The sequence below is a fragment of the Trachemys scripta genome, chromosome 2 (genome assembly GCF_013100865.1).
Source record: "Trachemys scripta elegans isolate TJP31775 chromosome 2, CAS_Tse_1.0, whole genome shotgun sequence".
In the NCBI taxonomy this organism is placed as follows: Eukaryota; Metazoa; Chordata; order Testudines; family Emydidae; genus Trachemys; species Trachemys scripta.
The window spans coordinates 114277363-114304444 of NC_048299.1; the positions used below are offsets into that span (position 1 = coordinate 114277363).

Below are 27082 nucleotides of genomic sequence, written 5' to 3' on the forward strand. Positions count from 1 at the left end.
ACTGGCCCTGGGGTTATGCGGCTATTGGTGGCCCAGAAGGGAATGCTGACGTCTCCAGTGGGTGACCTTGGCCTGCAGGCAGGTCTTCCTCCTCGCTGTCATAGCCTGAGGAGGGAGAGACTTGTCTGGGGGCCCAGAACAGTACTGAGACCTCCTGTCTATCCCATTCCTATCAGCTCTCTCCGCAGACCTCCATTGGGGATCTGCATAGACATGAAGGCTCTTGGTGCCATGAAGGCTCTTGGTGCCATGACTCCAGTGACCAGTGTTGGCGTTTGGCAGATTGGCGACAGTACCCTGGTGATCAACGCACCACGCTTTGAGAATGGTGCCGTTCCAAAGGGAGCGGGAGCAAGAGGATAGATGTCTCGGAGATGTCAATGTGCTCGCAGTGATCTGTATTGTCAATCCAGAGACCGATGACAAGGCTCCAGGGACTGGCACTTCGACCCTCTGGAGTGGTGCCGAGGACTGAGAGACCGACTCGGGCGCTCCCGACCTGGGGCTCTGGGGACTGGTGACATGCCTCTGCAGATCTGCGCCAGACCGCCAGCGATCGATACCGGGACCCCGAGGAATGCTGCCTAAAGTCCAGGGACCAACGCTGGGAACTCTATCAGGTAAACTGACCTGCATCTGGGGGCTGGTGGCACTGTTCAGAAGAGTGCTGATGGGGCATCCCCTGCAGTGGAGAGTGGTGCCGCGCTGATGGAGACCACTGGAAGGGTTCCAGGGCATGTTCACCTCTTGAACGGAGTACCTTCACTAACCGATGTGGGCAGCACTGAAAGAGACAGTATGTTCTTAGTGGCCTGAAAGGCCTCCAGCATGGATGGCACTGCCAGGTGCTGAGTGCCTCTGCCAGTTTCCGTGGTGGTGGTGGGGTCTGAAAGTGGGTTTGACAGCTCAATGGGAGCTGGAGCCTGGCTAACGTCTGGAGGGGAAGAGCTGCCCCGCGCAGGTCTTTGCTCTCCTCCCACTCTCTCCTTCCTTTTCCGGGATGTAGGAGAATGCCCTCTCCTAGCTTTTCTTTACTTTTTAGCTTGTACCGGGGATGGGGATCAGCACTGGTTGGTGGTCGGTGCTGGCAGTGTGCTCTGCACTGAGGCCACAATGCTTGGATCAGAGTCTGATCTTGTTGGCTCCGAGGTTGGTGCAAGGGCTGACTCCATAAGGAGTGCTCGGAGACCAATGGCCTGCTCCTTTTTGTTCTGCAGCCTGAAGCTCTTGCAATGTGACACTTGTCACTCATGTGGGTTTCCCCTAAACACTTCAGGCAGCTTTTATGGGGGATCGCTGACTGGCACAAGTTTTTTTGCAGCAGTCACAAGGCTTGAAGCACGGGGACCACGGCATGCCCTGTCTCTAGGCTAAGTCCCGCATGGGACTAACTAATTCTAACTTAACACTAAGGGAACTATTAACTAACTATATACAACAAATTTGCTACTAAGCACAACTGAAATAGGAAAGCTTGCCGGGGCAAGGAGATGTTCCAGCACCGTCACTGGCAGTAAGAAGGAAGTGAGGGAGGGGGAACCGGCAGCACCCCTTATACTGGTGCATACGCGTGCCACTCCAGCGGGCACCAGAGCCAAACCCCTACAGATACCACTAAGGGAAAAACTTCCAGCACTGGGGCATGTGGGGAGCACACACACCTACAACGTAATGGACATGAGCAAGCACTCAAAGAAGAACTTAAGAGAAGCGCAAGAGACAAAGCTGATTTTGTAAGTTAAGTTTTCCTTGTGACACATGGTTAATAAAACAGAATGCTTACATCATGTATGGTTATTAAGACATAGTTCTAGCTATGGGGTATAAAGTAACAAAAAGGACACTGATGCCATGACAAGGCCACCTCAGAAGGCAAGGCATATATGTATACCCACAGCTAGATGACTGGCCAATCCCAAGTAGTTCTAACATTCCATGAGGACAACTTGCTATTTATTTAAAAAGTTGGGCCAAGAGATTAACTGAGGGAAAAAATCCTGCATTACCCTAACTCAGAGAATCATCTTCACTCGGATAATTTTGGATTTGATACAAGCCAGGCACTCCTACCAGAGGACAGAGGTACTTCAAAATATGTAAGGCTAGAAACACTGACAGGTAACATGTCAACCAGTGGTGTTTTTCCGTAGACTGACAGGCCTCAAGACTTAAAGCACTTATGCAACTCCTTATGCTTGATTAAGAATGAGGCCCTGAAGCATAGGTTAGTGCAATAATACATCCCCAATGTAGATAACATATCTCTTCTGCTGCTGATACTCCAAAAGGTGTCAACTCTTTCCACTGGGAGAATCAATGGAGCAACATCCTGAAGAACGCAACCTCCACTAACAATGATCGATTGTCTCAGATGCTCAAGTCTGGGCTGCTCACTGAAAAACTGACTTCAGGAAGCACAGATACTGGAATACCCAGGAGGATAAAATATACAATCTGAAAGCTGCAGGCAGTCAGATCGTCCCTCAAGTCCAGGTAGCTCTGCAAAAGGACATTACATTGTGTAGAAGTGGTGCCTAAACCATCAGATACATCCCGTAGTTCATCTGGCATGGAAACACATCCTCATGGACCAGCTCAGGCAAAATCTTCAAGATAAACAGTCTTTGTTGGTCTCTAACTGCTTCAAAACTTAATTGCTCAGGTCAAATTTAAGACATCTTGCTAAATCACAGAACACTATCTAGTTCCGTCTGTTAAAAAGATTTCTATTTATGTGAGTAACTGTGGACAAAAATCTCTCTCCAACCACAGCCCCATATCTCAATCTCGGAGTACTTATTATACCTCTCATCCATGAGACTGTTCATATCTTCTATAAAAGATGCACCTTACAGCCATCTGAGCTCACAATCCAGAAGTAGAAAACAAGAGCATGCTTGGTCATCTTGTAGAGAAATACTTTATTAATGGACTATAAGTGAATAGAATCGCTCTGGTGAAAGACAAATACCCACCTTGGACTTAAACTTAGTGCTCACTGGGGTAATGAAACTCCTTTTTGGATCCACAGCTTACTGCCTTAACAAATGTGAAAAAGGTGAGCAAGCTCCAGGGTCTTATGGCTGACCCTTCTTTTACAATCTTCACTACATGACAAAGTGGTCCTTCACCTACAACCAAAATTCCTTCCAAAAGTGGTGGCTGATTAACACGGTAATCGCACTACAAGTCGGCCAGCTTTCTTTCCAGGACCATACTTCCATCAAGGAGAAGCCAAGTTACCCACACTAGAGGTGAAGTAGGCATCAGGGCACTAACTGTCTTCCTAAACAGATCAAAAGAACACAGAAAATCATTCAGGTGTTTCATTGCCCCAACATCTGTCCAAGTGAACCAATCTCTACACTGAAGAGTGTTATAAATTAGCAAATGTTCTGGATGACATCTCAGGTATGCCAAGCTGTCTGATTAAAAGGGCCACAGTACTATGGGGAAAGCAGGTACAAAGCACCAAGAAAGAAAACCATCAAAGAAGCTATCATAGTAGCACCAAGAATCCCAGTTCAAACGTGTAAAATACTGAGGTCTCCTTGGTGCTATGCACGAAATCTCAAAGTGACAAGCTGAAAACCCTTGATGTCAGAGGAAAATGGAACATGGGCACATTGAGACTGTCTCAGCATAGCCACAAGTATACTGAGACCCCAAAATGGAAGCTTTTGCATGCATGCGCACTTACATACACACAACCATCAACAAAGGAACGGAGTGGGAGAAGAGTGTAAACAAAAATAAGGAAAACAGCGGCAAACATCAGAAGAGAAGAAACAAAACCAACATACAGCTTAAATGAGGAGCGTCTTTGCTGACTGTACTCAAAAAACCGGCATGAAGACTCTAGAAGGGCATTGATAGTTGAAAAAGGCACAAAAGTGAGGCACTCAACTACCAGTGCCTAAGAAGGGCAAAATGCTACGAGCTAGGAGTTTCCAGCCTGTCTTGTGGTGGAAGATAAAAACTTATGAGTGAGAATTCTGTGTGCATTTTGTTGCCAAGGTAGGTGCAGGTGAGATTATTCTCAGAAACTTTTTTTTAAGCCACTAGATGCAAGATCATGTCTTCCAAAGGCAAAATTATTCAAGCCCAAGATAAGTCATCTTTGACAAGGAGATCACTCACATGAATTTATTCATGGATTTTATATCTATAATATGAGTTGTGTATACACAAAATATTTTATATTTACATGTATTCAATCATTTTGGGATCCAGCTGTCAATAAAATTATCAAAATGAATATACACCATACCTTGGTTCTTCTTTCTCTTTACCTTCCTTTATTCCATTCTCTCTCTCTCTACTGATTTTTTTTCCCTCTGTCTTTTTCAATTTTTATCATTTCACCTTTCCTTTCTTCTTCCATCTTCCTTGTTATTGTTCCACCTTCTAATAGTTCTATCATTATTTTCCCCTCAGTTTCTTCCAGTCTCTTTCTTTTCACTTTGTCCTTGTGTCATCCTCCTTTCCCACCACATGCTATCTCAATACTACCCCCCAGGTTTCTCCCTGCTCCTTCAGTCTCTGTTCCTTCCAAAACTACTACCTTTGCTTGCCTTCACCACTCTCCTCCCCCACAAATCCGAACATCTAATCAACTCTCTCAAATCACATGGAGAAAGGAGGACAGAGCGGGGACCACTAAAGGGAAAGATATTCTTTTACACTTCTCAAGGCATGGGGAACTGTCAAAGGATTCTTCTTTGCACACCACAGAGCAGAGGGAGATTGAAGAAGGGGAAAATGCTTTGCTCACTTGCTCCCTTTCCCTCAATGAGAAAGACATCTACTGACTGCAATGGTTGGATCAGGCACTCTGTTCTAGGGCAGATTCAGCTCAACTCTCCCTTACTCATAAAACAACTGTTTGGTAGGGACAGTCCTGCAGACCAATGATGCAGTAATTCTCTCATGAGGTATATGCAGCCCTGCAAAAGACTGTTTATCATAAAAACAATTAGCCAAATTTAACCTAGGTGTAAACTGGAATAACTCCACTGAAATAAATGGAGTTGCATCTTCCTACCTCCAGGGTGTATTTGGCCCCTTTTATTGAAGGCTTTCTATTTAATCTATGTCAATTATCAAATCTTAGTTTGCAAAGTGCATAGCTTGCTAATACTTTTAATAAACACTGATGTAAAATCAATTGCATACCTGCTTATCCAAACAACAGATGAGACAAACACATTTTGAATCAACAACATAGAAAATGCTTACTTTATTAGATGTGCTAAGAACATTCGGTTGCCCTTCAGTGTTTGTCAACAGCAAAGGTTTCTTTCTCTCAGGCTTTTAAATACTAGTTCTATCATACTCTCCATATCAAATCCAAATGTTTTAGAGGGACAATACAAAATTACAGTATTTTAAAAACTCTGAATTTCAGAATTAAGGAGAAAAGGCACTATCTTCCTACATTTTTATCTTCTATTATAGAGACTCAATCATATTCCTCATAAGAGCAAAGTATTTCTCACATTTGTACTAAGTAAAATAAAGATGACTTTACCAATCTCAGTTTTAGAATAAGTAGTATAATTTACAATGGGAAACAAGATCATATGCTCAGGGCCAGCTCCAGGCACCAGCCCAGCAAGCAGGTGCTTGGGGTGGCCAACAGAGAGGGGTGGCACGTCCGGCTCTTCGTCGGCGAGTCCCTTACTCCCTCTTGGAGTGAAGGACCAGCCGCCAAAGACTGAAGCGGCAGCAGTAGGGCTGCCGCCGAAGTACCGCAGATCGTGATCGCGGCTTTTTTTTTTTCCCTCTCTCTCTTTTTGGGTGCTATAAACATGTAGAAATACGTCCCTTGCTGCACCTGTAGAACAGGAATAGCCAATATCTACTGCAGCCCTGCTGATGCATGGTATGACGTTTCTATCCTTGCTGGCTATCCACCTTCTCCCCCCAACTTCCAAGTCTGGCATTCATTTAATGGCTACCTTATGCACAGGTACGCTAAGAAACAGGGAGACAGCACAGTCTCCTCTTCAGAATGTCCAGGGCAGCAACCACAATTTGGCCCCAAATGCCATGGTGCATATTAACCGTACAGCTATACAGAACCCATATGGCTTGTAGTCACTGCCTATGGAAGACTATAGGAAAAGTAACTGTCGCTAACAGGATATGCTAGGAATGTCCTCTAACCTACTTCAAAACCAATATTCAATTTTTGTGGGTGATGAGTAAATACTTTGCTGCAAAACAGCACTGTTCTGCTCTAACATTTAAAATATAACAAAACAAACACCCAAAAAGTTTTTTCCTCCATCCCAATGAGGTAACATGAAACTATTTCCTAAATACATAAGAATTCAATACATTTCAAATTGCATAGTCAGTCTTAAAACCTCCTATTTTTACATAACTTATAGTAAAGATAGTTAGCATTTGATACAATGTAATTTAAAACACAGCATCATTTTGCTACTAAAGAAAGAAAGTTGGGTTATTCGGACATAACTAATCCCAAACTATTTTGATTTCCTTGATAAATGGTCTGAAAAGCACTGGAACTTGTTCAAGACATGCAAAGATGTCTTCAGTTATAACCCCAACCATAAATCTGAACGTCTTCTTCATGATGTCACATTATAACAAAGATAATTTTTCTACTTGATTTTTCAAGAGCACAATTGACCTGCATTTGCCAATTGGAATTAACCTACCTACATAGTTCTTGCTGAAATTCCAAAAATATAAATTCCCTTAACTCAGAGAAAGTTAATAATCCCAGTTTAGCGACTGATCCTGTGAGGTAATAGTGCCCTCTGAGGGCTATCATTTTCTTGCAAGATCAGGCCCATAATCAGGATCTCATATCCAATAGTTCCGGAATAAGATGAGGAACAGGTAGAACATGAACACATACGTTTCCCATTGTTTTCATATTCCTAACTATGCTATAATCACATGCTACTTATTTAGCCCTGTTCATAGTTTTAGTATATTTTAATTCATACTTTATAAAACATCACAGATAATATATGACTTTGCACCAAGACAGACAACAATTTTCAGGTGAATTCCTTGTAGCAGAAGTTCATCAAAATACAAAAATGAAGGTTTACTAGTTTGACACTTTAACAATAGGATTCTTTCAAAGGTCGTCAGCTAGTGAAGTACTGTATGTAATGACAATCTGTCTACCCTGAATCAGAACATACAGTGATCGCTTAGATATGAAAAATTTGTGTTAAATCCCTGTTTGTCTAATTTTTAACCAAATCATTGCATTTTCCTGAGTAATTTTTCTTAAAACACAAAACAGATTCAACATATTTAGGCTTGGAAGGATCACATTTTTATCAGTAAAAGTAGATTTCACCATACACACACATACACAACGTATTTCCATGGATGATGACTGAAATTTACAGCTAGGCGAAGTTAGAAAAATACAAGAAAATGGTGCTAGAGAACTTGCTAGAGTTTGACTTATGGATATTTACTTTGTATATTCTGGCATGTGATGTGACAACTTGTGTTTTAACACTTCTGAAGCTTTAACTTTTTGAATCTCAACGTCTCCTATCATTAAATAATTATTGTCTGACCCCCTCCCCACAATAATTTCCTGCAACTGTGAACATTTAAATCTATAGCATTTTTTTTTTAAAAAGTGCTTAAAAATAAACAGCAACATTATCCAGTAAAATTATTTTAAAAAATAAACATAATTCTGCCAAGCCTAAATATATGGCATGTTACATTGAACCTCTATATTAACCCGAAGAATGACAAACATTTAACTGCACAAAGGTGATATGCCAAGCTGCACTGAAGACAAACTTTTTGAAGAAAATTTAAAGTACATAAAAAGAAACACCAGGATATTTTCTTAAATTTTCAAAAAAGAATACCATATAGAGGTGACACTAAAATGAGAGTAAACACAGATTTGTTCTTCAAAGTTCCATGGTTGTATTCTACATGTTGTACAAATACCAGTTAACTTACCAACCAGAGAAAACATCCCAAGATTGTGTGGAGTCGTCAGAGATTCCATCCAGGAGAAAGGACAGCAGTTCAAAAATCAAATAGCTACATTCACTACATTATGAAGTGAATAAAATTCAATCTGATAGTACAGAATTAAAATAAATATTTATTTTCCAGGAATACTGGACAATGAAAAGCCTAGCAGAATGGAAAAATTTTGAAAACTCAAAGACTACACTTCAAAAATAAAACTGAAATGCTAATACTAATCATAGAAATCCCTATGATGAAACTACACTTGTCATACAATTCAATTTACTTTCTGTTTACAATTTGTGAGAATTTTGATTGGTATCACTCAGTGACATATTAGGTCATGACAATAGATGGATATGAAAACCATACAACTCCTTCAGCCTTTAGGCTCCATTCCTGCAAAGGTTTACAACATGTGTTTAACTTTATGTACTGTGAGCAGTTCCATTTGATTTCTGTGGGACTATACGTGGTGCATGAAGTTAAGCACATGTATATGTTTTAACAGGATCTAGGTCTTAACCTTAGGTTTTTAAAATCAAGTGTTCTGTATTTTATGTAGCAGATCTGGTAATTATACTCCAATCCATTGTTTCTATAAAACTAATATACTGAATTGATGTAATATTACCTAGATACCAAGTTGTCATTAAAAAAAAGGAGTGTTTATTTTGTATCCATCTGCAAAAAACAGCATATTTGCTAGACTGCAGCTTAACAGAACAGGTAAAATACCTGGAATGCTGCACTTGTGTTATGATGAACAGCACTCTTACCTCGTCTTCCCTCAAACACATCATTGATTTCTCTTAACAACATGGACATGTCACTCAGCTGGGACTCCCAAGCCTCACAGAACACATCAAGATTTTCTTTTGCAATCTTACTAGATGGATGTAATGTCAGTGTTTCTGCAGCAGAAATTATCTGGAAAAAAAAATGCAATAACAGAGCAACAAATGTTAAAAAACCCATCTTCTCATGTAATGTTACAGGCTAATTTGCAAATGCCTCCACACACGAAACAAGAAACAATGTCAACATTAAGAAAGGGTTAATATTACATCTGTTGAGCAAAGACCGGTTACATTTCTAAGGCCTTTCGCTGGAACATTCTGGTATTAAATGTATTTGTGAATATACAGTTTTTTAAAATCAGCATGGACAAAGAGTTCTAGCATATTAGACAACAGGAAAGAGAAGTAAAAGAATATAAGTATTTCATAGGTGAGGTAATATATCTTTTATTGGACCAATTTCTGTTGTTGAAAGAGACACGCTTTCGAGATTACACAGAGCTCTTCTTCAGGTCTGGGAAAAGTGACAACTAAATACAAGGTGGAAAAAATGGTTACTTCCTTTAACTATGTTTCTTCAAGATGCGATGCAGACTTGTATTCCACTTATGTGTGTGTGCGCCCAGCATGCTGGAGCCAGAGAATTTTGCATAGTAGTACCCGTAGAGTTGCGGCACTTTCGCCTCATGGCCTTAGCCCCTCCTCTGGCTATATGAGGCAGCACCACCCCAACCCTCCTCAGTTATTTTGCACTGAATGCCCAGAGACTAAAGTTCAAATTCAGAGGAGATGGAGGAAGAGTCGTGGAATACACGCCTGCATCATGTCTTGAAGAACCACAATTACAGTTAGTAGCCACTTCTTCATATACAGGCAGCCGTGTATTCCACTTAGGTGACTCACAAGCAGCACCCATCCCTGGAGGCAGGGCTCAAAGTCTACTTAAACAAGGACTGCAGGACCACCCTACCAAAACTTTCATCCACTCTGGAAGATGCAATAATGGCATAATGGTGCGTAAATGTATGGATGGATGACCACATAGCAGCCCTGCAAATGTCCAATGCTCAGATGTCACTGAGGAATGCTATCGAGATCCCTTGCGCTCTCATTGAACAAGCTCACAACTACTGAGGAGGCACAGCCAAAGCTATTTCATCTGCAGTCTTGATACAAGATGTTATCCATCTAGAGATAGTCTGTGAAGAGACTGCTTTCCCTTTCATAAGATCTGCATATGACACAAAGAGACAAGGCGAAGCATGAAATGGTTTAGTCCTGTCCAGGTAGAAGGCTAGACATCGCCTGACAGCTAACATATAGAGATGCTGCTCTTCTGGAGATGAATGCTTTCTTCTGGAGAAAGAATGTGTTCTTTCTTAGGAAAGAACACAGGTAAATATACCTCCTGCTTCAAATGCAACTGAGAAACCATTTCAGACAAAAATTTCGGATGTGGTCGTAAAGTCACTTTGTCCTTGGTGAATTGTGTATAAGGAGGCTCTACCATCAGAGTCTGCAACTCACAGACTCTCCTTCTGGATGTTATTGCAAACAGCAGGGCTGTCTCTAGGGGGCCCATGATAGAGGTTTCTATCTGCTGGGGGGTGCTCCCCCTGGCTCCGCCCAGGCCCTGCCCCCCCCCTTCCCCGCCCCCATCCTGCCTCTTCTCCACCCAATTCTGCCCACATCCCCGAACGCGCTGCGTCCTTGCTCCTCTTCCCTACCCCCCAGCGCCTCCTGACACTGCGAAACAGCTGATTGGCAGTAGGTCCTGGGAGGGCGGGGGAGGCATTGATTGGCGGGGCCGCTGGTGAGCAGGAGGTGCTGGGGGTAGAGGGAAGTTGGTAGGGGGCTCCTCCTCGCCAGCCCCCGCCTACCCACCTCCCCACTAAAGTGCGGGGCCCGGGGCAGTCACCCCAATTCATTGTAACCCAGGACAGCTCAGGCTACCAGGAACGCAGTTTTCTGAGACAAAAATGGAAAGGGACAAGATGCCAGGGGCTTGAATAGAGGTCCTATTAAAGCCACTTGGACCATGTTAAGGTCCCACAGAGGAATCGGCTCCCAGATCTGAGGATGGAGATGAAGAAGCTCTTTTAAGAATCCTGCTACTATGGCATTGGAGAAGACGGATCTTCCCAGAATGGGGGGATGAAACACTGCTATTGCTGCCAGATACACTCTCAATGAGCTAAGTGAAAGGCCCAGCAACTGAAGATACAGAAGTACTCCAAGATGTACTCAATAGAAACCAATGTCAGTTGAACTCCATGGGCCAACAACCACACCGAAAACTGCTTCCATTTAGTTGAACAGGCCATTCTGGTAGAGGACTTTGTACTGTTGAACAGGACTCATTGAACAGCCTCCGAACACTGCATTTTCTCCTCGTTTAGCCACGAAGCCAACCATGTCAGGAGATACAGGGAGCTGAGCACAGCATATACGGTGCAACCATGATCCTGGGTGAGTAGCTCAGGATGGAGAGGAAGGGGTATGGGAGACTGAATTAACAGCTCAAGAAGGTTGTACAACAAAGACTACCTTGGCCATGCCAGGACAATGAGAATGAGATTGGCCTGATCCACCGTCAGCTTGAGGATGACCTGTGGAATGATCGGGAGAAAAGCATAAAGGAGAACTGACAGCAAGCGCAGGTAGAAAGTGTCAGACAGGGAGTTCGGACCGAGGCCCCCATCAAGAGCAGAACAGATGACATTTCCTGTTGTCCCTTGTGGCAACCAGGCTGATCAACGGAATTCCCCAAGCTGCGAAGATGACCCAGAGAATGATTGTTTTCAGAGACTACATGTGGCTCAGGGAAAAATTCTTGCTGAGTAATGCTCTCCTTGATCGAGAACTACCACAATCTGATCGCCTACTGGCAGAGCATCCTGGAGTGTGCTCCCCCTTGCCTGTTCACATGATACATCTTAGTGGTATTGTGTGTAAGTATGTGAACCATGAGTCCCGGATACAGTACAGAAAAGCAGGTGATGCATTGCAGATGGCCCAAAGCTCCAGCACATTGATGTGCAGTGAGAACTCCTGCTCTGACCAGACTCTGAACTTTCAGTGACCCGATGTGCTCCCTAGCCCATCAGGGAGGGGTCGGTGACAACAGACCTGGTTGAAAAGGGCCAGACGAAGAGAACACCCTGATAAACATTCTCTGGAAGCTTCCATCACTGCAAGACCTCCTTGTGTGGTACCAGGAAGCAGCTGACAAGACCTGCTCCATCCCTTACCCCCGTATTCACATGGTGCCAGTACGTGCTCCTTCTGGAGGAGGCAGACAAGTCCCCATGAAACCTGGAGTGACCTGGATCCATCCTATGCAACCTTCTCATGAGCACACTCAATGAGGAATAACTCCTCTCTTTCTTCAGAGCACAAAACAGCAGCAGTATCAGAACCCGAGAACGACCTCTGATCCAACTTAGGCAGCAGTGCTGAAGCAGGCTGAATGGCCTGTTCAAGCAGGTGTTGCTTTTGACAAAAGATCCCTCACCCAGTATTGTGAATGATTTGCAAATCGAACACCGCTCCTTGATGTGGGCTTCGCCTAGGCACAGCAAACACCATGTGTGGGGATTGTTGTTGGGGATCACTACCCCACACAGCAGACACTGTTTAAACCCTGGTGAGGGTGTCACCAGGGAAATAATTAAACTAAACTAACTAACACTATACTAATAGTACTAATTAGCTATATACAACTAAAAAAGTCACTAAAAAATAGTGAGTTTAGGAACTACTCAGAGCGCCGACTCCAGCCAGGGCAAAGGGGGGTCAGGGCAACGCAGCATCATGTAGCCAGGGGAGGGGCTATGGCCACAAGGTGTGAGTGCTGCCCCTCTACAGGTACTGCTAGGCAAAATTCTCTGGCTTTGGTGCGCTACATGTGCGCATACCTAAGTGGAATACACAGCTGCATCTACTCGAAGAACAGTCTGTTTAGCATAAGTAGTTAACACATAAGCTTGAAAGTTTCTCTCTCTCACTGACAGAAGTTGGCCCAATAAGAGATATTACCTTACCCACCTTGTGCGTCTAATATAATTAATGACTAATAATAAATACTTAGCACTTTAAAAGAAGCTATTTGTGTTTTACAGGGGTATCTGCAGGCAGACATATAGATAAACAAACAGTGAATGAAATATTAGGTACAGCATTGCTGTACATAGGTAAGGATGCAGTATTTGATGCAGTATTGTTCTACAAAAAAATATATAGTTACCTGTGCATATACTTGTGTGACAACTGCAAAGAAAATGTATCCATAGGTACTTTCAAATGATTAGTCAGTGTTTGTAAAATACATTTTAAATATAAAGCACTATGTAAATACTAATTACTATTATTAGGCACAATATTGTTAAACCCCTGAAAAAGCTGGTGGGCTGTGTTTACATGTGTAGTAGTGGCATAATTTTATACTTGGGTAAGCACGGAGGTGTAAGCTTTTAGTGGGTGAAATTCATCCCTGTACAAAGGGACAGTGAAGGCCTATGTACCAATGAAGTCCTATTTAAACTTTCAAAACAGGAATTAAATGATTCATAAGCTTTATATTGGTCCTCTGCACAGAGGTGAAAATTGCCCTACATAAATAAGACTGACTGGTCAGATCTTTGGGTGGGTTGTGGCCACTTTGCAATGCACTGCTAGTATACTTTGGCCACAACACTCAAGCAAATGGCCCATGGTGGATAACCCTAGTGATCCTGCAGTGGCACAGGGGCTCAGACCACACAATCTCCTTGCTGCTGGCATGGTGGGAAGAGGGGTGCATAGTCACTGAAAAGGAGGTCATGGTGAGGATACCCCTACTCTACATCTGTCCTGGGCTAATATTCAGCCCCAAGTGGCTGGTATAAGCCAGCATAACTTAAAGCAGACCCAAAGCTACAGCACATGCTGGGAAAGCACACAGGGTTTGTAGGAGCTTTATGCCAGCTTTGCACAGTCTTCCAAAATGTCTAGAGCACAAATCAAGATGTACCAGAAGATCTAGCTTGGACACCTGTCTAGAAATATTTACACTGCCTCCTACTTGTAATATTTTCATTATGTTTCTTTGGGAACTGAACTGGCATGCCTTCAACATCATATGATGAATGTTTATCTTAGTGTATAGCCATTTTACAAAATTCTACTTAAAATGTGATCAAATGAAAGGTAGGCATACCTGTGGGCCAGTGACCTGAAAGGTGTCTTCTGCATGTATGCACGTAATTTCAAGTGGCTCTGTTCCAGAAACATGCCTCAACAAGCGACATGTCTACGAAAAAAGTTAATATATTTTGAAGAGTAAATAATATTATAAATAAGATATATTAAAGAAGGGTACACAGCAGTAAAGTTTATTTTCTTTTCATTGCTGAGAAAAGGTGCAAACCTATCAGGTACAGTACATTTTTCAGAAATTGCATCTGGAGTAACAAACATGTATGAATTATTGGGTCATAATTCCAGCAAGGGGTTCAAGTGAGATCAAACCATGAAAACAAGGATCGAGCTATTTTCCCCTTTGCTTCTCCTTCCCCTTTGTCCTCCTAAGCCTCAGGAAAATTTTAAGAAAAGAAGTTACATTAGAGTGTGTTTACATGACTGACCTTCAAGTCAGGTAATGAAAGTTACCAGGCCTCACAGTAACCTTAACCTGATCATGCTTACATACATTTGTGTTTCTGGCAGCAACTCCAACATCTAGGTTGCTTAGCACTTTCCACATTAAAAATTCTGGCAACCTTTTTTTGAGAAGGTCTAAAAACTTCTATAATTTGATGCAGGCTTATGGATTTTGACAGGAAGAAAGCCCATAGGCCAGAGAAGTGCCTTTTCTATGTCCAGGGAAATACTGGCTGTGATAGAAACTTTTTATTTCCATTCAGCGACTTACCTTGTCAGTAAAATGTTGGTAGAAAGTCAAGTAATACTGAATATAAACATTTTAATGTAAGGTCAGGCCTGTGCCACCACTAAACACCACTACACTGCATTGTGATCCCCAGGTGCAGACAGCCTTTCAAAGGGTATGTATACACCACAATAAAACACCCCAGCTGTCCTGGATCAGCTGACTCGGGCTCATGGGGCTACAAAATTGTGGTGCAGATGTTCAAATTTTGGCTGGAGCCTGGGCTCTGGGACCCTCAAGAGGGGAAGGTCCGAGAGCCCAGGCTCCAGCCTGAGCTTGAAAATCCACACTGCGATTTTATAGCCCAACAGATTGAACCTGAGTCAGCTGACCTGGACCAGCTCAGAGTGTTTTATTGCAGTCTAGGCATACCCTAAGAGTGGAGGGGAAAGAGAAAGCCACATCAGGCTCCACACAGTAATCCCCCCCAGAGCCAGCACATGCCGCCGCCGCCGCCTCCTCCTCCAAGGGCATCACATGGGGAAGGAGTTCCCTCACACCCCAGAAGGGGAGCAGACAGAGAGCTGGGAGGAGGGGTGTGATTCCTCCAACAACAGCCCAAATTTAGCACATGGCTCCAGCAGCCCATTCCCCCGCTACCCATGCTGGGACAGCCTTCTTCTGCTTCCAGCTAACTCTACTGATGGTGCATGATGGGAGGGCGCTGTTACAGTTGTAAAAATATATTTATTTATTTATTTACATGTTTCCATATTTAACCTACTCACACTACATTAAAACCTTATTTAGTTACAAAGTCTAATACTTGAAAGTTAAAAAAATTCCAGAATTTATGTTGGCTGTGAAACCTTAATTCTGCATCCTTGTTGGTATGCATTACGACACAGTCTTTAATTACTTGAGTAAATTTTTTTCCCCCACAGGACCCCACCTCATTCATTGCACAGGATGGAGAGCATTCAGAGAATGAACTAGGATTGTACAGTGAATGAGGCTGTTCTCTGTAGAAGTTGTTAGGTGTATAGAGAAAAAAGACAGGGGACTGCAGAAGAGAAAGAACGGTCTTGCAGTTAAGGCCGGTGAACATCACATGTGAGAACTCAACTCTATCCCTGTCTATGCCAAAGACTTTCTGTATGATCAAGAGCAAGTCACAAACCGAAATGTTGGCAGGTGGCCCCTACTGTGCATTCCTCATTTTCTGTGTGCCCAACTTGAGATTCCTGGGGCCAGATTTGCACAAGTGCAGAGCACTAAGCTGCAACTGAAGTTAAATTGAAGCTATGGTGGCCACTCTGCATCTCTGCCAGTAGGAAGAGTGGTCTATAGGAATGAGAAAAATGTTGTGAATTAGGGGGCTCACAAGTTCTAATCCTATCTCTGCCTGATTCAGTGTGACCTCCACAAATCTCCGTATCAATTTTCCCCATCTGTAAAATGGTGTTAATAATGCTCTCTTACTTCAGAGGAATTGCGTAAATAAATTCATTAATATTTATGAGGCACTTAAAAACTACAATGATGAGCACCCTAAAAAAGACTATAAGGAATTAATACTTATGTATTCACTGCAGGTTTTGGATAGTGTGCAGTAATTATGGCAGATGCCATACACTGAATGACCAGGATAAAAATATTGAACAGCTGTCTCATTCCCAGAACACTGTTCGGCCGGTGACCTGAATGAGGCAGGGGATTGGTGGAAAATACATAGTCTTTAAGTACATGAGCTATACTATCAGTGCAAATACACAAGGGGAAAGAATTAAGATTGTAAGTGTAACCTTAACCCTGGCATTTCCTAACTTTCAAATGCTTGACTATGTAACAAACATTCTTTCAATATGCGTTTTTTCCTAGGTAATAATACTATTTGTGTTAAGTTTTTTAAAAACAAAATTAACAGGATATGCAATATCATCAAGTTGAAATATGGTCCTCATAGTAATATTTCCTGATGGTTGTTTAAATTTCAAATGCAACAGTTTACTGCTGTATTACATGAGCTTTTGCATTTAATTTATCTGAGCCAACATTCCCACTGAAGTCAATGGGAGCATAGAGTGCGCATCCCAGGACAGCATTTTTTCTTATGTTCTTAAAAGAAAACCAAAAGAAAGGAAAAAGTCTACAATACTCATTTCTACACCGATATCATAGTGTACATTCACAGTTGAATAAATATGAAAGATTCAGAAACTTGGCAACTAAGAAATTCTGTAGGAGAAATTGTTGCACAAGAGTATTGCAAGTTACTTATCCAAGTAGTAGTCAAAGTATATAGTCCTCTGTAGCCATGTAAATAACATAACTCTACACTCAGAAAACAAATGTCTTTCAGCAAGAAACTTGATCAGTGATTACTAGTCACATGGAAAACTTCAATTTCAAAGTTCATCTCATTTTGACATATCTTTGAGCAAAACAGTGTCAAATTGATTTTAAGGCAGAAAAGAACTTTTCTGCTGTATTCTGGGCAAAATGTATTAGTTTTTGAGCAAACATTAAAAAGCAACAACTCACTTTTGGGCTGAGAAGGAACATAGAAAATGACAGCCCAAAAGGAGAACTTCTGAGAAAGTTACAAACCCCTGTTTCACTTGCTTTGTGATTGAAGTCCATATGTAATCTTAACTACAGTGTTCCCCATTTACCAGTACAATTACTCTTATGCACTCTCACATGCACAGAGCTCTCTACCTTTCGGTATGTTTATTAGAAGCAGGATTAATCTAAATGCCACATTTGGAAGTTATCCCCAGTGCTTCAGACATAGATACAGCAAAAGCAGATGTTAAAGTGGAAATAAAAATAGAGTACTTACACACACACACACACACACACACACACACAGTAAGTACTCTATTTTTATTTCCACTTTAACATCTGCTTTTGCTGTATCTATGTCTGAAGCACTGGGGATAACTTTAAGCTCCTGAATTCATATTTAGGAATTTGCCTGATTTTAAGAATGATGACCACCTAAAATCTCCCACTGAAATCAACGGAAGCTTTTGGTTGTTTAGTATTCTTGAGAAAGTAGGCAAGTGTTTAAATCTGGATTTAAGAGCCTAACTTTACGCTCCTATTTATGAAAATCTTGGCCCCGATATGCAATCACAGAGGCCCCCCAAAATCAGGTAATGAGGTTCCTGTGCCCACAGCAAGCAGCACCTGGGACTGTGCAGGTGGGGCAGTGGGTCCAATTCTATAACAGTGAACCCTAAATGTTTCGTGCAGTGAGGAAGCTCATGCTGCACTCAGACATTATCTTCTAGGAGAGCGTAGAGTCCAGTAGCGCCAGAGGTACATTCTACAGGTTAAAACACGAAAGACACCCTGAAGAACAGTTCATTTAGATAGATTTTGGAACTTTTTATATTAAATATATTTGAAAATAAAATTGTTAACTCACCTCAACAAGCTGCTCTTTCTGCTCTGATAGCTTACAAGTATATTCTGCTACAGCTTCTAGATTTCCTTCTACTCCTGTGATTTTTAATGCCTTCAAAACCATGTGATCTGCATGGTATCTTAGCAGGTCTGCTGCCAGTGATGTGGCTGCATGGTGAAGCTTCAGTAGCAGTAAGGAAAAGAAAAAATAAGCACTGAAAGATAAATAACATGTGAAGCTAATCTACAATAAAAATACTTTAGCGATAGTGGATTCAGCAGATGACCAAGAGGCAGGAATTAAAAAAAAAAAAGCTTACTGGTACTAAGTTAAGTTCAGAGGAAATCTGCAAAGAATGTTTGTACCTCAGGGGCTTTATTCTGAAACTTCTACTCAGATACGTAGACTAAAATCCACTCCACTCTCAAAAAAAGCTGAGTATTCAAGTCTTTTGGGGGAAGACAGAAAAGCAGTTGGGGCAGGCCAGGTTATAAGGTATTGCATTGCATCCCCCTGGCAATTACTGCAACTGGAATAAGCCCTCCTCTATACCAGCTGCATAAGGTACTGAGGCCACCAGCTCTGCGTGAACAAGGATCAGTGATCCCTCTTCTTGCCCAAACCCAACATGACCTACTGACAGTGGAAGGCCTTTTCCACTGTGTACTGCATATACATAGGCAGAGCCAGATTAAGGCACAGACACTGGAGACACTTCCTAGTATTCCAGCACCTGGACTCACAGGACATCAGAATCTCACCCTTAATGTTGCAAAGAAAAACTTGAAAATGTGACCAGGTTGTGATCTAACTTAAGACAAGACACAAATGAGTAAAACAATAGCCCACATCACCCTCTTCTACAGTGGGGGGGGGGGAGCCACAGGAGTGGGGCTCAGGGGAGGAAATCCCACAAAAATTCCTCCATATAATCCCAGAAGCAGGGACAGGTCTCTCCAGTATGTTATTGGGCCCACCTGGTAGATACCTGGCCTTGACTTCCCAGGGATCCCCATCTACCTAGAAGATCTGCAGCTCCGCACCAGCTGTGGCCCCTAGTAATCCTCCTTCTCCAGCTGCCTGGCAACAGGAATCCACTGGCGTCATAATACTAAGGACACTCCTGGCCATAGCTACAGTGTTGTCATTCTCATACGGTGAGTCTTGCAACAGTCCTAAAGCTCCAGTTGCTGGACTCAGCGGAGTTCATAAAAATCTCAATTAAAAAAAAAAGTTTCTAGTCCTCATGATTACAGAGAGAAGCTTGGCACAAGAGCACCCTAGCGCCTCAGAAATCAATGGTCAAAGACAAAACAATTACTTATAGGGCTATCAATTAATTGCAGTTAACTCATGCAATTAACTCAAAAAATTAATCGCGATTAATCACAGTTTTAATCACACTGTTAAACAATAGGATAGCAATTGAAATTTATTAAATATTTTGGATGTTCTTCTACATTTTCATATATATTGTATTCTGTGTTGTAACTGAAATCAAAGTGTATATTATTTTTGATTACAAATATTTGCACTGTAAAAATGATAAACAAAAGAAATACTATTTTTCAATTCAACTCATACAAATACTGTAGTGAAATCTCTGTCATGAAAGTGCAACGTACAAATGTAGATTTTGTTTGTTTGTTACACAGATGCACTCAAAAACAAAACAATGTAAAACTTCAGAGCCTACAAGTCCACTCAGTCCTACTTCTTGTTCAGCCAATCGCTAAGACAAACTACCGTATATACTCGTTCATAAGCTGAATTTTTTAGTAAAAAAGGGAAGGGGGTCGGCTTATGAACGGGTATAGAGAGGGAGAGGTGGGACACAGCCCCTCCCCCAACAGAGGGAGCAAGGAGAGGCAGCACAGCCAGAAGGGAAGAGGCGGGGCCAGAGTCTCTTCACCTCTGGCCACGCTGGTCTCCCCACAGCCTCTGAAGCAGCTGCAGCTCTGGGGCTAGAAGGCTGCAGCCGTGCCGCTCGGCCCCGCCCCTCCAGAGCAGGCTGTGGCTGCGCTGCCGGAGCACGCTGCAGCCATGCCGCCCGGTCTGGCCCGCCAGAGCAGGCTGCGGCAGTGCTGCCCAGCCTGCCGGAGCAGCTCCAGCCAGGCCAGAGACATCCTCCCCTGGCCCTCCCCAGATACGGTGGGAAGGGATAAGTCTGGTTTTCATTTTTGCCTTTTTATTAGTGCCTTCACATAAACTTACTACAGTACTTCTGCCTACCTAAATTCCTGCTATGTTTTCAATCAACTGTAGTATTCTTCATTTCGCACTGTAAACTCTTAGGTAATGTTGCCCTGTGCTATTAAATATTGCCATGTTTTAACCCAGAGCTGGGTTCACTGCAGTGATTAATAAAATGATTCTTGCAAATATATCGCTTGTATCACAGGAGGGACTGGCAGCATAATTTTGGCAGCGTGCCATAATCTCTAAACATTCTAAGGGTAGGCCCCCACTACTACTGTACTAATCAGCTAACTTTATATAAAAGGCATGTCCTTTGCCCCAAAGCAACCTCCCTACTGAGTTTATAAAGTGGTCTTTAAACAATGGAGGTATTATAGCTTCTGAAAATTGAATCTTTCATAATGAAAATAGTAAGGCAACCTAAATATAGGGGTTGCTGCAAGATTTTGGAACCCTCAGAAGCAGAAATAGCCTGGCTCCTGATGATCAATTTAGAGAGGCAGGGGATGTGGGAGAGTGTGGCAGGTTAGACTTCTCAGCCACACCCAGGACCCAGAACCTGGCCCCAGAGGACCAACCCCCTTCACGGTGCAGGATAAGAAGCCCTGGAGCACAAACAGCTGGGAACCAAGACAGCATGAGTTAGACTCACATCTACTAAGAGGTGTTAATAGTTCTAACCTTCACAAACTCTTCATTAAAGAAGGCTTCATTCCCCACAGAGAGCCTCAAAAGCTGGGAATGTAGAATGCAGATTTCTAATATGTCAAACCCAATGACACCCAATTAGCTCCACTGCCTCTCAAATAATCTGCCATATCTTTGACCTTGGCTACACTGTCAATAAAGCAGGGCTTCTCATGCTCCCATTGGGTAAGTGTATTATATACCCTCTTCTAGTGTTTGGTTTACGGAGGATAACTATTCTGCTGCTGCCAGTTAATTTAGTAAGTCTTCAAACTTAAGCAGTAGAAGTCAGTGTTGAGAGGTTCAGGGTTCAAACTGTTGACATTACATTTGTACAAAACAGAATTTGTTTTTAATTTGTTTTAAGACTAATAATGGAAATATTAAAAAACGACATTATAAGAAAGTTATTTAAGGTTGCAAAGTCAAGTACTTCCTATGCAAATTAAATCCGTCCCCTTTACGCATATGTATTATGAGATGGTGTTAACTGCATGATCACATAGTATTTTCAGTGCACAGGATGGATGGCGGTCAGGGAATAAGTCAGAATTGTGTGCAGGACAAGCCCCTACCTCGTTTGCTCTAGAAGTAGGCAGGTATGTACAGAATGAGACAGGTGTCTTGTGGTTAAAACAGGTGAATGTCGCACAAGAGAACTCTATTCTATTGTTGTCTCTGCCACAAACTTCCTTATGATGAGCAAGTCACATCAAAATGTTGGCAGGTGGCTACTAACTATGTGTTCCTCATTTTCTGGGTGCCCAACTTGACACATCTGGGGTGTGTTGAGCAGTCTGTTGCAAATGAAATCTAACTGAAGCTGCGTATGCTCAACAGCTCTGTATGGAGGAATGAGGAAAGGGATGAGAGTCAGTCGGTCCAGAGTTCAAATTAGGATTCTGCTAATGACTTGCAGAACAACCTCTACTCCTGGGGGGAATTATGTGCCAAAAAGTTAAAAATTCTGTGCACAATATTTTAAAATGCAGCAAAATTCTGCATATTTTATTTGTCAAAATAACACAATATAATCATGCCAGTTTCAATTATTTTGGTGATTTATTTTAAAATATCTGTCCGCAAATATGTCTAACAATACAGACACACACAAAAAATTCAGAAAATGTTTTTTGACAAATAAGATTCTTTACTAAACTTTGAGTAATTCATTTAAACTACGATACAGAAACTTATTTCTTGCACCTATACCTCAGTTAGGGGTAACAGAGGAGCTGAGGGAGAGGGAAGGAGCCTGGGAATGAACCTGGAAAGTCCTTGGCTATGGGTGGGAGAAACAGGGAACAGGATTTTGGAAGGGGGGGGGGATTGTTAGGGAGCTGGGGAACCTCCCCCACACAGACTCCTAGCCTCTGCCATTCAGTTAGGAATATCTGTCCCTGTCCTCGTGTGGCCATATTCTGCGGAGAAAAAAAAAATCTGCAGGGGACATGAATTCTGCATGTGCGAAGTGGTGCAGAATTCCCCCAGGAGTAAACCTCAGGCAAATCACTTTGTTTCTCCAACTGTAAAATGGGAACAATAATTCTCTTATCACCCAGGAAGTTGAGAAGATAAGTTCCTGAATATGTTGTGAGGCACTCAGATACTAGAGTGATGAACACCAGAAAAAAGACCATAAGGAAATCACTAATTCTGTATTCAATGGAGAATTTGAGTTGTGTGCAGTAAACAAGGCATAAGACCATTCACTGAATAAGGATAAACCAGAATACCAAATAGCTGCCTCATTCACTGAGCACCATCCACCCTGTGCACTGAACGAGGCACAGTTCCCGTGGGGGAAAATAAAACAGCACATGATCATTAATTAAAGACTGAATCATCATACATATGCACATAAAGATCGAATTGAGATTTCAAAATCAACCTACATTCTGACACTTCTAACGTTCAAGATCATGACTTAGCACCTAAAAAGCTATTTTAAGCAGTTTTTGTATGTAATATTTAGAGTGCTTTTGAATTCTTCAGGATAAAAATGTGCAGGATGTCAGATACTACTATGAATAATTGCAGTTCCTACAATAATCTTGGTAAATAATTAACTTCTAGTTTTTTTAGGCTGCATTTTAACAATATCTATTGTCGCAAGATACCTGAAAAAAAGTTTTTGTAAGGCACATATTTAATATATTTCATAGTGAAAATAAGTAAGTTTCCTTTTCAATTGCAATAGGTGAAATGCAAAGAAATTGCAAAAGCCATTTATTAATTTTTCACAACTACATGTGGATACTGTAACAATTACCAGTCAACATAACTCCTGGTTTCTTAAAAATCCTGTGAAGAAAGTACTACCTTTTTATAGAGTAAACTTTAATCAGAGCTATGCATGCATCCAAGAGCAAAATCTGGCACTAAATTGGAAGATTATATATAGTGTTGTTGTAGCTGTATTGGACCCAGGATATGAGACACACAAGGTAGATGAGGCAATATCTTTTACTGGGCCAACTTCTGTTGGTGGAAGGTACAAGCTTCCGAGCTACAAGGAGCTCTTCTTCAGGTTTGGGGAAGGAAGCAGAGTGTCTGAGATAAACATAAATTGGGACAGAAGCTGGTCCACTAAAAGATATTACCTCATCTTCCTTGCCTCTCTGTGGATTATATATATGCATTTGAAAATGTACTACTTGTTCCTGCTCCCTATGAAGAAGTTTTTAATTGACTTCTACAGCAGCACTGCTCCATTGGGAAATTCACTATAGACCAGATCCTGTAATACTTACTTACACAAACAGTCCTTACTCCTAGAAGTGTCCCACTGTTTTCTGCTCACTTGAGTAAGTGTTGCAGGATAAGATTCTATGATACTACCTACAGGCATAAAGTTGAGACTATCAAAGTGTTCAGCTGAGTCAACAGAACTATTCATAGCATGTAATGTGATGTTTGTCTTTGCAGAGTCAGAGCCTTATTTTGCATTACACGTGAAAATAAAGGAGATTCAAAATCTTCTTCAGACTGTGTTTATATAAGCTGTACTTACTTCTCTTTTGAGTTCATTCATACACTGGCATGTTTTTAGTATGGCTACTTCCAAGTCTTCTGTGATATCCTTTGTTTTCTGGCTTTGCTACAAGGAAAAGACAACCAAACATTTAAAAAAAAAATACTCCAACTGACGTACAAATTATCCCAGGCTGTGTTAATGCAGTAATTCAGTTTTAAGTACATTTTCTTTAAACACAAAAATCAAATTATTTTATATTAAGAACTCATTATTACTACTGCATTTGTTTATTCATCACTGAAGCAAGAATCTACAAAAAACAATTAATGATGCCAGACCATCAACTTTATTTTTATTCAACAAGGATTTTTCAGTTTTGAACATTGTGTCCTTTTTGAGAAAAGAGGGCTTTTTTATTTAGTATCAGCTATCAAATCTTTATGCCTGAACCATCCTGTTAAGCTAGCTAAAGCTATTACAGTTTTTAAAAGCCCACACGAGTAGATTTTATAAAAAATCTCACTATTTTAAAAAAGAGTAATTCATCAAATTAATGTTTGTCATTTAAATTCAAGAAGTTTCCTTAATAAATAATAGAATAAATCTTTTTCTATGCCCTACAAATTTCAACTATTCCTGTAACATAAGAACTGTTGCTATGAATCTTTCATTCAATTTATACAAAAACAATGCTTTCATGTTTGGAATTTGTGTGTATTTGCAAAACAAGACAACTTGCACAAAAGAGGTGAAGGAGGATGCATGTTGGAAAAAAGGTAGGGGCTAAAAAGTTTCTCTTTCTCCAAAACTTGACTGGGGGGGGAGGGGAGGAGAGATATCTTAATTAAGAGCATCAACACAAGATGGATGTGGTCAGATTTAAACCTTATCTTGACTCACTCTCTCTTAACAGCAACAAACAGATGAATAACACAGATTCTGGATTGTGTGTGGCATAATTTTTTTTAAAAAGGAACAGCCGCCCAGTCTGATATTGTATCTTTTAAAACACAACATCTTAAATCAATATTCCTGATTGTTCAGAGTCTCTTGAATTGCTTTATACTTTCTTTCAACTGCCTTCCCCAGAAATGTACGCCATAATAACAGGCAAAAAATAAAATGGAGTTTGTAATGTTTGTTTTGGGGATAATTACAATATTCCTGTAATGCTTTTACTCTTATGTTCTGATATGTTCTCTCCAACATTGCTCCTGCTTAAGCAAATTATGCATCTCGCGCCATAGGGAGAACTGCTTCCATTTGGAGGCACAAAACTTCCTTGTAGAGGATTTCCTGTTATTCACAATGACAAAGACATTCTTCAAATGGCCAGAGTAAAACCTTGTACTGGACAATGCTTTAAGCCCACAGTGAAACGCAGGAATTTCCTCGGCGCTGGATAGTATCTATACGGAAATAGACGTACTTCAAATTGAGAGCCACATACCAGTCACCTGCATTCAGGGAGGAGATTATAGTGGCCTGGGTAAAATCATCCTGAATCCTGAGTGGCAGATGAAAATGTTCAGCTGCCTGGGGTCTAGGATGGGTCTCCAGCCATTAGAAAGTATTTGGAGTAAAAGCTCTTCCACCCCCTCCTGTGACAAGGTGGTACAGGATCTATTGCCCCTAACTGGACTAAAGAGTCCAGCTCCTTGCTGAGAATCCTCTCATGAGAAGTGTCCCCGAATAGGGATGGGGAAGGAGTTTTTGAGGAGGGAGGGCAGGAATTCAATCATGCACCAGTTGCAATGATGTCTAAGACCCATTTGCCTGGTATTATACACTGCTATGTCAGAAGGAAATGAGCCAGGCGGCCACCAAAAGGTTTGAGGGAGACTGGTTGATAGCTCTCGAGCATTCCATCAAAATGTCTTCTTGGTAGGCAGCTGAGTCCAGAGAGGGTATGCTGGTGGTGCAATATGTCTGCCACGCTACACCCTCTGGTGTTTTCTTGGTGGCTCACAGGTCTTCTAGTAGTAGCATAGCTGAGGGACTGGCCAGTATCTGTGCGGCAGTGACTTAGAATATTTCACATGAAGAGCCAGGATGTGTAATTGCAAGAAGCAGAGGATGGCGTACTAATCCTTAAGGGAAGGAAGTGACATAGTTTCTCTCACTTAAAAGGTTGTTACCCTCAAAGGGGAGATCTTCAGTTGTTGCCTGGACCTCCATCAGGAACCCAAAGGACTGCAGCCAAGAGGCCTACCAGATAACCACTGAGGTTGCTCTGACGCATGAAGCCATGTCCAGTGCATCAAGTGACACCTGAAGTAACAATCTGGATACCAGCTTCCCTTCATCTAAGATAGCCTGAAACTGGGGTCTACATTCCAGTGGTAATAAACTGATGATCTCCGACTGTGATGTAACGAATAAAATCATATTTTGACCCGAGTGCTTGGTAGCTCACAATACGGAATAATAGCCTGGCTGACAAAAAGTTCTTTATGCTGAAGAGATCTAGTCTCTCGGCATCCTTGTCCGAAGGGGCAGACTTGGGTTGAAGTCTGTTCTTCTCCATGACCACTTAGACGACAAGAAAGTTCAGGTTACAGTTTAAAACAAATATCCCGCCCCTTTGGAGGGAACAAAACATTTTTTCTCAGCCCTCTTCGACGGCTGCTGTGTGCCACATATCCTTAGGAGGCTCCAAAATGGCCTAGGGAGAGCCTCCTAGGAAGGAGCCTGAAGGAGACTGAAGAATGTCCATGGGTGAGATCCTGAACCTTTTCCAGCAAACCTCATCAGCAGTTCCTAGCACTGTCTGTTGTCATCCGGAAGGGAGGGAGAGGCCAGCACCACTGCCTCATCCAGAGAAGATGATGCTGTCAGCACACCTGCTGGCACACTGGCTGCTCTGGCTGTTCTTGCTTCGCCACTTGCTCTGGGAGGCCTTTCTTGGAGGCGCTGTCTGCCAAAAGCTGTGTCCTGGGTTCTCATAGTCTGGAGTTCAATGACATGGATCCAAAGAGCTCCTGTGCGGCCAGTGGGTGGGATCATATGGGTATGGAGGTGGGCTTGATGGGGGGGTACCACTTATCTCTAGCTCCACAGTATAGGTCACAGGGATGTAGGGGCCTCTGGACGCACTATCTGGGCTGCTGTCCCAGGTCTGAATCATTAGGGAAACCTGT

General features: G+C 42.0%; 1 protein-coding gene across 3 annotated transcripts in view; it reads right to left on the reverse strand.

The window, feature by feature from the left end:
- The window catches only part of CTNNAL1 (catenin alpha like 1), a 140961-nt gene that overhangs the window by 30912 nt on the left and 82967 nt on the right, over positions 1-27082 (reverse strand). For all 3 annotated transcript variants that reach the window (XM_034761454.1, XM_034761455.1, XM_034761453.1), the window contains 4 exons: positions 23979-24065; positions 18101-18259; positions 13993-14085; positions 8775-8925 (listed from right to left, as the gene is read on the reverse strand). In XM_034761454.1, coding sequence (XP_034617345.1) covers positions 8775-8925; positions 13993-14085; positions 18101-18259; positions 23979-24065 — 490 coding nt within the window. The remainder of the gene's footprint in view (positions 1-8774; positions 8926-13992; positions 14086-18100; positions 18260-23978; positions 24066-27082) is intronic.